At 47.3% G+C, this 13,018-nt stretch overlaps 1 protein-coding gene across 2 annotated transcripts in view; it reads left to right on the top strand.

Moving 5' to 3' along the window:
- Positions 1–13,018, top strand: part of LOC139572906 (tumor necrosis factor receptor superfamily member 11B-like) — a 173,479-nt gene that overhangs the window by 139,682 nt on the left and 20,779 nt on the right. For both annotated transcript variants that reach the window (XM_071395765.1, XM_071395766.1), the window contains exon 2: positions 608–977. In XM_071395765.1, coding sequence (XP_071251866.1) covers positions 608–977 — 370 coding nt within the window. The remainder of the gene's footprint in view (positions 1–607; positions 978–13,018) is intronic.

Below are 13,018 nucleotides of genomic sequence, written 5' to 3'. Positions count from 1 at the left end.
CCCAGGCCAGGCCAGTTTAAGTCACCCAAGTTGATAGGTCACGCCAGGCCAGTTTAGGTCACCCCAGGCCAGTATAGGTCACCACAGGCCAAGGCCTATACAGTGCTGCAGGAGATGCTGAGGGACATTGCTGACTGGATACAGTGTTTTTCATGACAGTGGCGTAGGGGAAGTAGGGGAAGTCCACGGAGGGAGAATTGACATTTGGGCCACAGCGGTGAAGGCTGCTGCCTTGCTTACTGCTGCTTTACACTGTCAATCACAGACACGCTTCTATTTAGTAGTGCCTGGTTTCTGGCTTCATATAACACTTAGTCACTCAGTCAATCACCCCAGGCTTGGGTTACACCCAGTCAATCACAACAAGCCTGAACACATTCGCTCTGTCTAATCTGGTGGTTCTCCTCTCTGTTCTCTCTCCCTTTCTGTCTCTCTTTTTCACCTCGCTCTCTCCCTCTTCTCTCTTTCTCTGTTCTCTTTCTCCCCTCCCTCTTCTCTCTCTGTTCTCTCTTTCATTTCCCCACTCTCTCTCTTCTCCCCTCACTCTCTCTCCCCCATCTCTCTCTCTTCCCACTCTCTCTCTCTCTCGCTCTCTATTTCTCCACAGCTCTTCACCATTTCCTTCTCCTGGGCGTTCCACGAGGTCCCACCCCCCAAGTACCAGCACTACGACCTCTTGACCTCTGAACTCCTCCTGTGTGACCAGTGTCCGCCCGGCACGGCCGTCCTGGCCCACTGTACCGCCGACACCCCCACCGCCTGCTCGCCGTGCCCCGACCGGTCCTTCTCAGAACACTGGCAGTGGGGCGACAGCTGCCAGTACTGCACGACGGTTTGCAAGGAGAGGCAGCTGGTGAGTCAAGAGTGTAACAGCACCCACGACCAGCTGTGTGAGTGTATCCCAGGCTACCACCTGGTGGTGGAGTTCTGCATCAAACACACGTCCTGTCCACCGGGCCTCGGCGTGACTGCTCTAGGTAGGTCATCTCTATGCTATTACAATCAACCAATGACTGAATGAATTGATTGACTGAAATGTTTTGTTTTATGATGCATGTGAAGCTGTGGTGCTGAAGGTTCTCGTTCATTCTTTAACTGCTGTTGGTTTATTTAACTTGGCTGAAGATCCACCCTCTCGTTTGATTGGTACTTCCAGTTATATACTCATACATAATGGTTTGCAAATGTTATTCCCGGTCAGCCCATGTCCTCAGAGGGGGAAGTGTTTACTCAGCCTGTGGTAGGTCTAATCAGTCTACAATATAATAGTACTGTACTCTCCATTACCCAGAATCCACTGCTGTATGGTCCTGACCTGTTTTGTTCTCTATGAGAGCCCACTGATAGTACTTAGTGTGTTGGCAGAGGACCAGACAGAGACAGCGCTGTGAGTGGCAGGCAGAATAACAACAGAATAACTCTGCTGTATGGTCCTGACCTGTTTTGTTCTCTATGAGAGCCCACTGATAGTACTTAGTGTGTTGGCAGAGGACCAGACAGAGACAGAGCTGTGAGTGGCAGGCAGAATAACAACAGAATAACTCTGCTGTATGGTCCTGACCTGTTTTGTTCTCTATGAGAGCCCACTGATAGTACTTAGTGGGTTGGCAGAGGACCAGACAGAGACAGCGCTGTGAGTGGCAGGCAGAATAACAACAGAATAACTCTGCTGTATGGTCCTGACCTGTTTTGTTCTCTATGAGAGCCCACTGATAGTACTTAGTGGGTTGGCAGAGGAGCAGACAGAGACAGAGCTGTGAGTGGCAGGCAGAATAACAACAGAATAACTCTGCTGCCTGGCTGTTATGATCACCAGGACCTCTCCTCTCCTGTCAGCTCACTCAGAGAGGTTATGTCCCACATGTCCCTATATAGTGCACTACTTTTGACCAGAGCCCTATGTGCCCTCGTCTAAAATAGTGCACTATATAGGGGATAGGGTGCCATTTGGGACGCAGACAAAGCTAAGCAGGATCAAGATCACGCCAGACACTAAACTAGGCCTTTGTCATTTGTACGTTGTTCTCGTTGGCCTCCTCATTTTAATTATAACGTTCCTCAGCCTTCAGTCCTGGTTTGTGATTCAGACGTATTCCAGGCCAGAAGAGGAGAGGGGAGAAGAGAGAGGAGATGAGGAGAGGAGAGGCTGGGAGAGAGGGGAGAGATGAGGGGTGAGGAAAGAAGAGGAGAGGAGAGGCTGGGAGAGAGGGGAGAGGAGAGGGGTGAGGAGAGGGAAAGAAAAGAAGAGAGGCGGAGGAAAGAAGAGGAGAGAGGAGAGGAGAGGAGAGGAGAGGAGAGGAGAGGAGAGGAGAGGAGAGAAAAGAAGAGGAGAGGAGAGGGGAGGAGAGAGGAGAGGGGAGAGGAGAGGAGGGGAGAAGAGGAGAGGAGAGGGGAGAGGAGAGGAGAGGGTTTTCTTTCTGGACAGAGTTTTAGTATCAATAGTCTGTTGAACGTCTCTGTTAGAGATGATGAATAGAGACATGTCAGATTCTATTGGAGAGTGACTGGATCAGCTCCATCTTTCCTCTCTGTCTCTGTATCAGACAGTTAGACTGGATCAGCTCCACCTTTCCTCTCTGTCTCTGTATCAGACAGTTAGACTGGGGGCTGGAATATGTTTCCTACCTGAGTCTGTATCAGACAGTTAGACTGGGGGCTGGAAGATGTTTCCTAACTGAGTCTGTATCAGACAGTTAGACTGGGGCTGGAAGATGTTTCCTAACTGAGTCTGTATCAGACAGTTAGACTGGGGCTGGAAGATGTTTCCTAACTGAGTCTGTATCAGACAGTTAGACTGGGGACTGGAAGATGTTTCCTACCTGAGTCTGTATCAGACAGTTAGACTGGGGCTGGAAGATGTTTCCTACCTGAGTCTGTATCAGACAGTTAGACTGGGGCTGGAATATGTTTCCTACCTGAGTCTGTATCAGACAGTTAGACTGGGGCTGGAAGATGTTTCCTACCTGAGTCTGTATCAGACAGTTAGACTGGGGGCTGGAATATGTTTCCTAACTGAGTCTGTATCAGACAGTTAGACTGGGGCTGGAAGATGTTTCCTACCTGAGTCTGTATCAGACAGTTAGACTGGGGGCTGGAATATGTTTCCTAACTGAGTCTGTATCAGACAGTTAGACTGGGGCTGGAAGATGTTTCCTAACTGAGTCTGTATCAGACAGTTAGACTGGGGCTGGAAGATGTTTCCTACCTGAGTCTGTATCAGACAGTTAGACTGGGGGCTGGAAGATGTTTCCTACCTGAGTCTGTATCAGACAGTTAGACTGGGGGCTGGAATATGTTTCCTAACTGAGTCTGTATCAGACAGTTAGACTGGGGCTGGAAGATGTTTCCTAACTGAGTCTGTATCAGACAGTTAGACTGGGGCTGGAAGATGTTTCCTAACTGAGTCTGTATCAGACAGTTAGACTGGGGGCTGGAAGATGTTTCCTAACTGAGTCTGTATCAGACAGTTAGACTGGGGGCTGGAAGATGTTTCCTACCTGAGTCTGTATCAGACAGTTAGACTGGGGCTGGAAGATGTTTCCTACCTGAGTCTGTATCAGACAGTTAGACTGGGGGCTGGAAGATGTTTCCTACCTGAGTCTGTATCAGACAGTTAGACTGGGGCTGGAAGATGTTTCCTACCTGAGTCTGTATCAGACAGTTAGACTGGGGCTGGAATATGTTTCCTACCTGAGTCTGTATCAGACAGTTAGACTGGGGCTGGAAGATGTTTCCTACCTGAGTCTGTATCAGACAGTTAGACTGGGGGCTGGAAGATGTTTCCTAACTGAGTCTGTATCAGACAGTTAGACTGGGGCTGGAAGATGTTTCCTACCTGAGTCTGTATCAGACAGTTAGACTGGGGCTGGAAGATGTTTCCTACCTGAGTCTGTATCAGACAGTTAGACTGGGGGCTGGAATATGTTTCCTACCTCAGTCTGTATCAGACAGTTAGACTGGGGGCTGGAAGATGTTTCCTACCTGAGTTTGTATCAGACAGTTAGACTGGGGGCTGGAAGATGTTTCCTACCTGAGTCTGTATCAGACAGTTAGACTGGGGCTGGAAGATGTTTCCTAACTCAGTCTGTATCAGACAGTTAGACTGGGGCTGGAAGATGTTTCCTACCTGAGTCTGTATCAGACAGTTAGACTGGGGGCTGGAATATGTTTCCTACCTCAGTCTGTATCAGACAGTTAGACTGGGGGCTGGAAGATGTTTCCTACCTGAGTTTGTATCAGACAGTTAGACTGGGGGCTGGAAGATGTTTCCTACCTGAGTCTGTATCAGACAGTTAGACTGGGGCTGGAAGATGTTTCCTAACTCAGTCTGTATCAGACAGTTAGACTGGGGCTGGAAGATGTTTCCTACCTGAGTCTGTATCAGACAGTTAGACTGGGGCTGGAAGATGTTTCCTACCTCAGTCTGTATCAGACAGTTAGACTGGGGCTGGAAGATGTTTCCTAACTCAGTCTGTATCAGACAGTTAGACTGGGGCTGGAAGATGTTTCCTACCTCAGTCTGTATCAGACAGTTAGACTGGGGCTGGAAGATGTTTCCTACCTGAGTCTGTATCAGACAGTTAGACTGGGGCTGGAAGATGTTTCCTAACAGAGTGTATCAGACAGTTAGACTGGGGCTGGAAGATGTTTCCTAACAGAGTGTATCAGACAGTTAGACTGGGGCTGGAAGATGTTTCCTAACAGAGTGTATCAGACAGTTAGACTGGGGCTGGAAGATGTTTCCTAACAGAGTGTATCAGACAGTTAGACTGGGGCTGGAAGATGTTTCCTAACAGAGTGTATCAGACAGTTAGACTGGGGCTGGAAGATGTTTCCTAACAGAGTGTATCAGACAGTTAGACTGGGGCTGGAAGATGTTTCCTAACAGAGTGTATCAGACAGTTAGACTGGGGCTGGAAGATGTTTCCTAACAGAGTGTATCAGACAGTTAGACTGGGGCTGGAAGATGTTTCCTAACAGAGTGTATCAGACAGTTAGACTGGGGCTGGAAGATGTTTCCTAACAGAGTGTATCAGACAGTTAGACTGGGGGCTGGAAGATGTTTCCTTACAGAGTGTATCAGACAGTTAGACTGGGGCTGGAAGATGTTTCCTAACAGAGTGTATCAGACAGTTAGACTGGGGCTGGAAGATGTTTCCTAACAGAGTGTATCAGACAGTTAGACTGGGGCTGGAAGATGTTTCCTAACAGAGTGTATCAGACAGTTAGACTGGGGCTGGAAGATGTTTCCTAACAGAGTGTATCAGACAGTTAGACTGGGGCTGGAAGATGTTTCCTAACAGAGTGTATCAGACAGTTAGACTGGGGCTGGAAGATGTTTCCTAAGAGAGTGTATCAGACAGTTAGACTGGGGCTGGAAGATGTTTCCTAACAGAGTGTATCAGACAGTTAGACTGGGGCTGGAAGATGTTTCCTAACAGAGTGTATCAGACAGTTAGACTGGGGCTGGAAGATGTTTCCTAACAGAGTGTATCAGACAGTTAGACTGGGGCTGGAAGATGTTTCCTAACAGAGTGTATCAGACAGTTAGACTGGGGGCTGGAAGATGTTTCCTAACAGAGTGTATCAGACAGTTAGACTGGGGGCTGGAAGATGTTTCCTAACAGAGTGTATCAGACAGTTAGACTGGGGGCTGGAAGATGTTTCCTAACAGAGTGTATCAGACAGTTAGACTGGGGGCTGGAAGATGTTTCCTAACAGAGTGTATCAGACAGTTAGACTGGGGGCTGGAAGATGTTTCCTAACAGAGTGTATCAGACAGTTAGACTGGGGGCTGGAAGATGTTTCCTAACAGAGTGTATCAGACAGTTAGACTGGGGGCTAGAAGATGTTTCCTAACAGAGTGTATCAGACAGTTAGACTGGGGGCTGGAAGATGTTTCCTAACAGAGTGTATCAGACAGTTAGACTGGGGGCTGGAAGATGTTTCCTAACAGAGTGTATCAGACAGTTAGACTGGGGCTGGAAGATGTTTCCTAACAGAGTGTATCAGACAGTTAGACTGGGGGCTGGAAGATGTTTCCTACCTGAGTCTGTATCAGACAGTTAGACTGGGGGCTGGAAGATGTGTATCCAGACAGTTAGACTGGGGGCTGGAATATGTTTCCTACCAGACTGTATCAGACAGTTAGACTGGGGGCTGGAAGATGTTTCCTAACAGAGTGTATCAGACAGTTAGACTGGGGGCTAGAAGATGTTTCCTACCTGAGTCTGTATCAGACAGTTAGACTGGGGCTGGAAGATGTTTCCTACCTGAGTCTGTATCAGACAGTTAGACTGGGGGCTGGAAGATGTTTCCTACCTCAGTCTGTATCAGACAGTTAGACTGGGGGCTGGAAGATGTTTCCTACCTGAGTCTGTATCAGACAGTTAGACTGGGGGCTGGAAGATGTTTCCTACCTCAGTCTGTATCAGACAGTTAGACTGGGGGCTGGAAGATGTTTCCTACCTGAGTCTGTATCAGACAGTTAGACTGGGGGCTGGAAGATGTTTCCTACCTCAGTCTGTATCAGACAGTTAGACTGGGGGCTGGAAGATGTTTCCTACCTGAGTCTGTATCAGACAGTTAGACTGGGGCTGGAAGATGTTTCCTAACAGAGTGTATCAGACAGCTAGACTGGGGGCTAGAAGATGTTTCCTACCTGAGTCTGTATCAGACAGTTAGACTGGGGGCTGGAAGATGTTTCCTACCTGAGTCTGTATCAGACAGTTAGACTGGGGCTGGAAGATGTTTCCTAACTGAGTCTGTATCAGACAGTTAGACTGGGGGCTGGAAGATGTTTCCTAACAGAGTGTATCAGACAGTTAGACTGGGGGCTAGAAGATGTTTCCTACCTGAGTCTGTATCAGACAGTTAGACTGGGGCTGGAAGATGTTTCCTACCTCAGTCTGTATCAGACAGTTAGACTGGGGGCTGGAAGATGTTTCCTACCTGAGTCTGTATCAGACAGTTAGACTGGGGGCTGGAAGATGTTTCCTAACTGAGTCTGTATCAGACAGTTAGACTGGGGGCTGGAAGATGTTTCCTAACAGAGTGTATCAGACAGTTAGACTGGGGGCTGGAAGATGTTTCCTACCTGAGTGTGTTACGTTCCCCAGTTTCTGGTTTGCATTTGAGTGTGTGTGTTTCAGGAGATAGATTCCAGAAAACTCCCCAACCAGCTGATTGGTCGACCCCAGGCTAATTGATGATTGGAGCTGACTCCGCCCCCTCGTCAAGAAGCAGCTGACTCTAATTACTATTGCCACCTGAAACTATAAATGCCAGTGTTCTGTTCAGAAGAGAGATCCTGAGAGAGATAGAGAGAGATAAATATCATTATAGGCTGAGATTGAATGTTGGATAGATCATTGCTGAGAGAGAGGTTTATGGCTGAGGGGGTTATAGCATGTTGGTTGTGAGTATGCATTGTGTTAGTTGTTGTTGGTAGCAGCTTGGCTATGTTCTGTGTTTGTTGCTTGTTCAGAGCATCTTTAGTGACCTGAGTTAGTTTTCTCAGTTTTGTTGTGAAGTGGATTGTTTGTTGTTCTGTTTCATTTGTTCCCAGGGGGGAAGGAGAAGGCACTTTGGGAGTGCTTAGGCAAGAGGCCCGAGGGCATACATATACCCGTAGTATATTCACTGTCTAGGCACACTAGGTAAGACCTGGGCGGACCACCCCCTGTATTTTGGTTAGAGCACCAGGTGGTGCTAAGTTAGGTAAGTTAAGTGGGTAGGCAGGTTAGATAGGAGAGGGGGAAGCTTTGATATTTACTTTCTTTGCTTTGGTTCCGTCCAGCCCCTTTTCCCCATATTACCGTGTAGGAAATAAATCCTAGTAATGGTAAATTCTGCCTTTGTCGTCCTTTCTCCCACCTAAAGTCCTATACCTCTTTCACTTCACGGGGAGTTGAGTTGTAGCAGGGAGTTGCGCTCCCTCTTAGAGGCGGAACAGAGTGTATCAGACAGTTAGACTGGGGGCTAGAAGATGTTTCCTAACAGAGTGTATCAGACAGTTAGACTGGGGCTGGAAGATGTTTCCTAACAGAGTGTATCAGACAGTTAGACTGGGGGCTGGAAGATGTTTCCTAACAGAGTGTATCAGACAGTTAGACTGGGGGCTAGAAGATGTTTCCTAACAGAGTGTATCAGACAGTTAGACTGGGGGCTGGAAGATGTTTCCTACCTGAGTCTGTATCAGACAGTTAGACTGGGGCTGGAAGATGTTTCCTACCTGAGTCTGTATCAGACAGTTAGACTGGGGCTGGAAGATGTTTCCTAACTCAGTCTGTATCAGACAGTTAGACTGGGGCTGGAAGATGTTTCCTAACTCAGTCTGTATCAGACAGTTAGACTGGGGCTGGAAGATGTTTCCTACCTCAGTCTGTATCAGACAGTTAGACTGGGGCTGGAAGATGTTTCCTACCTCAGTCTGTATCAGACAGTTAGACTGGGGCTGGAAGATGTTTCCTACCTCAGTCTGTATCAGACAGTTAGACTGGGGCTGGAAGATGTTTCCTAACAGAGTGTATCAGACAGTTAGACTGGGGCTGGAAGATGTTTCCTAACAGAGTGTATCAGACAGTTAGACTGGGGCTGGAAGATGTTTCCTAACAGAGTGTATCAGACAGTTAGACTGGGGCTGGAAGATGTTTCCTAACAGAGTGTATCAGACAGTTAGACTGGGGCTGGAAGATGTTTCCTAACAGAGTGTATCAGACAGTTAGACTGGGGCTGGAAGATGTTTCCTAACAGAGTGTATCAGACAGTTAGACTGGGGCTGGAAGATGTTTCCTTACAGAGTGTATCAGACAGTTAGACTGGGGCTGGAAGATGTTTCCTAACAGAGTGTATCAGACAGTTAGACTGGGGCTGGAAGATGTTTCCTAACAGAGTGTATCAGACAGTTAGACTGGGGCTGGAAGATGTTTCCTAACAGAGTGTATCAGACAGTTAGACTGGGGCTGGAAGATGTTTCCTAACAGAGTGTATCAGACAGTTAGACTGGGGCTGGAAGATGTTTCCTAACAGAGTGTATCAGACAGTTAGACTGGGGCTGGAAGATGTTTCCTAACAGAGTGTATCAGACAGTTAGACTGGGGCTGGAAGATGTTTCCTACCTGAGTCTGTATCAGACAGTTAGACTGGGGCTGGAAGATGTTTCCTAACAGAGTGTATCAGACAGTTAGACTGGGGGCTGGAAGATGTTTCCTAACAGAGTGTATCAGACAGTTAGACTGGGGGCTAGAAGATGTTTCCTAACAGAGTGTATCAGACAGTTAGACTGGGGCTGGAAGATGTTTCCTAACAGAGTGTATCAGACAGTTAGACTGGGGGCTGGAAGATGTTTCCTAACAGAGTGTATCAGACAGTTAGACTGGGGCTGGAAGATGTTTCCTAACAGAGTGTATCAGACAGTTAGACTGGGGGCTGGAAGATGTTTCCTAACAGAGTGTATCAGACAGTTAGACTGGGGGCTAGAAGATGTTTCCTAACAGAGTGTATCAGACAGTTAGACTGGGGGCTGGAAGATGTTTCCTACCTGAGTTTGTATCAGACAGTTAGACTGGGGGCTGGAAGATGTTTCCTACCTCAGTCTGTATCAGACAGTTAGACTGGGGCTGGAAGATGTTTCCTACCTCAGTCTGTATCAGACAGTTAGACTGGGGCTGGAAGATGTTTCCTAACAGAGTGTATCAGACAGTTAGACTGGGGGCTAGAAGATGTTTCCTACCTGAGTCTGTATCAGACAGTTAGACTGGGGCTGGAAGATGTTTCCTACCTGAGTCTGTATCAGACAGTTAGACTGGGGGCTGGAAGATGTTTCCTACCTGAGTCTGTATCAGACAGTTAGACTGGGGCTGGAAGATGTTTCCTAACTGAGTCTGTATCAGACAGTTAGACTGGGGGCTGGAAGATGTTTCCTAACTGAGTCTGTATCAGACAGTTAGACTGGGGGCTGGAAGATGTTTCCTAACTGAGTCTGTATCAGACAGTTAGACTGGGGCTGGAAGATGTTTCCTAACTGAGTCTGTATCAGACAGTTAGACTGGGGGCTGGAAGATGTTTCCTACCTCAGTCTGTATCAGACAGTTAGACTGGGGCTGGAAGATGTTTCCTAACTGAGTCTGTATCAGACAGTTAGACTGGGGGCTGGAAGATGTTTCCTAACAGAGTGTATCAGACAGTTAGACTGGGGGCTAGAAGATGTTTCCTACCTGAGTCTGTATCAGACAGTTAGACTGGGGCTGGAATATGTTTCCTACCTCAGTCTGTATCAGACAGTTAGACTGGGGCTGGAAGATGTTTCCTACCTGAGTCTGTATCAGACAGTTAGACTGGGGGCTGGAATATGTTTCCTACCTCAGTCTGTATCAGACAGTTAGACTGGGGCTGGAAGATGTTTCCTAACTGAGTCTGTATCAGACATTTAGACTGGGGGCTGGAAGATGTTTCCTACCTGAGTCTGTATCAGACAGTTAGACTGGGGGCTGGAAGATGTTTCCTACCTCAGTCTGTGTTAGACAGTTAGACTGGGGGCTGGAAGATGTTTCCTAACAGAGTGTATCAGACAGTTAGACTGGGGGCTGGAAGATGTTTCCTACCTGAGTGTGTTACGTTCCCCAGTTTCTGGTTTGCATTTGAGTGTGTGTGTTTCAGGAGATAGATTCCAGAAAACTCCCCAACCAGCTGATTGGTCGACCCCAGGCTAATTGATGATTGGAGCTGACTCCGCCCCCTCGTCAAGAAGCAGCTGACTCTAATTACTATTGCCACCTGAAACTATAAATGCCAGTGTTCTGTTCAGAAGAGAGATCCTGAGAGAGATAGAGAGAGATAAATATCATTATAGGCTGAGATTGAATGTTGGATAGATCATTGCTGAGAGAGAGGTTTATGGCTGAGGGGGTTATAGCATGTTGGTTGTGAGTATGCATTGTGTTAGTTGTTGTTGGTAGCAGCTTGGCTATGTTCTGTGTTTGTTGCTTGTTCAGAGCATCTTTAGTGACCTGAGTTAGTTTTCTCAGTTTTGTTGTGAAGTGGATTGTTTGTTGTTCTGTTTCATTTGTTCCCAGGGGGGAAGGAGAAGGCACTTTGGGAGTGCTTAGGCAAGAGGCCCGAGGGCATACATATACCCGTAGTATATTCACTGTCTAGGCACACTAGGTAAGACCTGGGCGGACCACCCCCTGTATTTTGGTTAGAGCACCAGGTGGTGCTAAGTTAGGTAAGTTAAGTGGGTAGGCAGGTTAGATAGGAGAGGGGGAAGCTTTGATATTTACTTTCTTTGCTTTGGTTCCGTCCAGCCCCTTTTCCCCATATTACCGTGTAGGAAATAAATCCTAGTAATGGTAAATTCTGCCTTTGTCGTCCTTTCTCCCACCTAAAGTCCTATACCTCTTTCACTTCACGGGGAGTTGAGTTGTAGCAGGGAGTTGCGCTCCCTCTTAGAGGCGGAACAGAGTGTATCAGACAGTTAGACTGGGGGCTAGAAGATGTTTCCTAACAGAGTGTATCAGACAGTTAGACTGGGGCTGGAAGATGTTTCCTAACAGAGTGTATCAGACAGTTAGACTGGGGGCTGGAAGATGTTTCCTAACAGAGTGTATCAGACAGTTAGACTGGGGGCTAGAAGATGTTTCCTAACAGAGTGTATCAGACAGTTAGACTGGGGGCTGGAAGATGTTTCCTACCTGAGTCTGTATCAGACAGTTAGACTGGGGCTGGAAGATGTTTCCTACCTGAGTCTGTATCAGACAGTTAGACTGGGGCTGGAAGATGTTTCCTAACTCAGTCTGTATCAGACAGTTAGACTGGGGCTGGAAGATGTTTCCTAACTCAGTCTGTATCAGACAGTTAGACTGGGGCTGGAAGATGTTTCCTACCTCAGTCTGTATCAGACAGTTAGACTGGGGCTGGAAGATGTTTCCTACCTCAGTCTGTATCAGACAGTTAGACTGGGGCTGGAAGATGTTTCCTACCTCAGTCTGTATCAGACAGTTAGACTGGGGCTGGAAGATGTTTCCTAACAGAGTGTATCAGACAGTTAGACTGGGGCTGGAAGATGTTTCCTAACAGAGTGTATCAGACAGTTAGACTGGGGCTGGAAGATGTTTCCTAACAGAGTGTATCAGACAGTTAGACTGGGGCTGGAAGATGTTTCCTAACAGAGTGTATCAGACAGTTAGACTGGGGCTGGAAGATGTTTCCTAACAGAGTGTATCAGACAGTTAGACTGGGGCTGGAAGATGTTTCCTAACAGAGTGTATCAGACAGTTAGACTGGGGCTGGAAGATGTTTCCTTACAGAGTGTATCAGACAGTTAGACTGGGGCTGGAAGATGTTTCCTAACAGAGTGTATCAGACAGTTAGACTGGGGCTGGAAGATGTTTCCTAACAGAGTGTATCAGACAGTTAGACTGGGGCTGGAAGATGTTTCCTAACAGAGTGTATCAGACAGTTAGACTGGGGCTGGAAGATGTTTCCTAACAGAGTGTATCAGACAGTTAGACTGGGGCTGGAAGATGTTTCCTAACAGAGTGTATCAGACAGTTAGACTGGGGCTGGAAGATGTTTCCTAACAGAGTGTATCAGACAGTTAGACTGGGGCTGGAAGATGTTTCCTACCTGAGTCTGTATCAGACAGTTAGACTGGGGCTGGAAGATGTTTCCTAACAGAGTGTATCAGACAGTTAGACTGGGGGCTGGAAGATGTTTCCTAACAGAGTGTATCAGACAGTTAGACTGGGGGCTAGAAGATGTTTCCTAACAGAGTGTATCAGACAGTTAGACTGGGGCTGGAAGATGTTTCCTAACAGAGTGTATCAGACAGTTAGACTGGGGGCTGGAAGATGTTTCCTAACAGAGTGTATCAGACAGTTAGACTGGGGCTGGAAGATGTTTCCTAACAGAGTGTATCAGACAGTTAGACTGGGGGCTGGAAGATGTTTCCTAACAGAGTGTATCAGACAGTTAGACTGGGGGCTAGAAGATGTTTCCTAACAGAGTGTATCAGACA

Source organism: Salvelinus alpinus, chromosome 4 (assembly GCF_045679555.1).
Source record: "Salvelinus alpinus chromosome 4, SLU_Salpinus.1, whole genome shotgun sequence".
NCBI classification, from domain to species: domain Eukaryota; kingdom Metazoa; phylum Chordata; class Actinopteri; order Salmoniformes; family Salmonidae; genus Salvelinus; species Salvelinus alpinus.
Note: the sequence above shows the minus strand (reverse complement) of the source record. Positions and strands in the feature narration are given on the sequence as shown.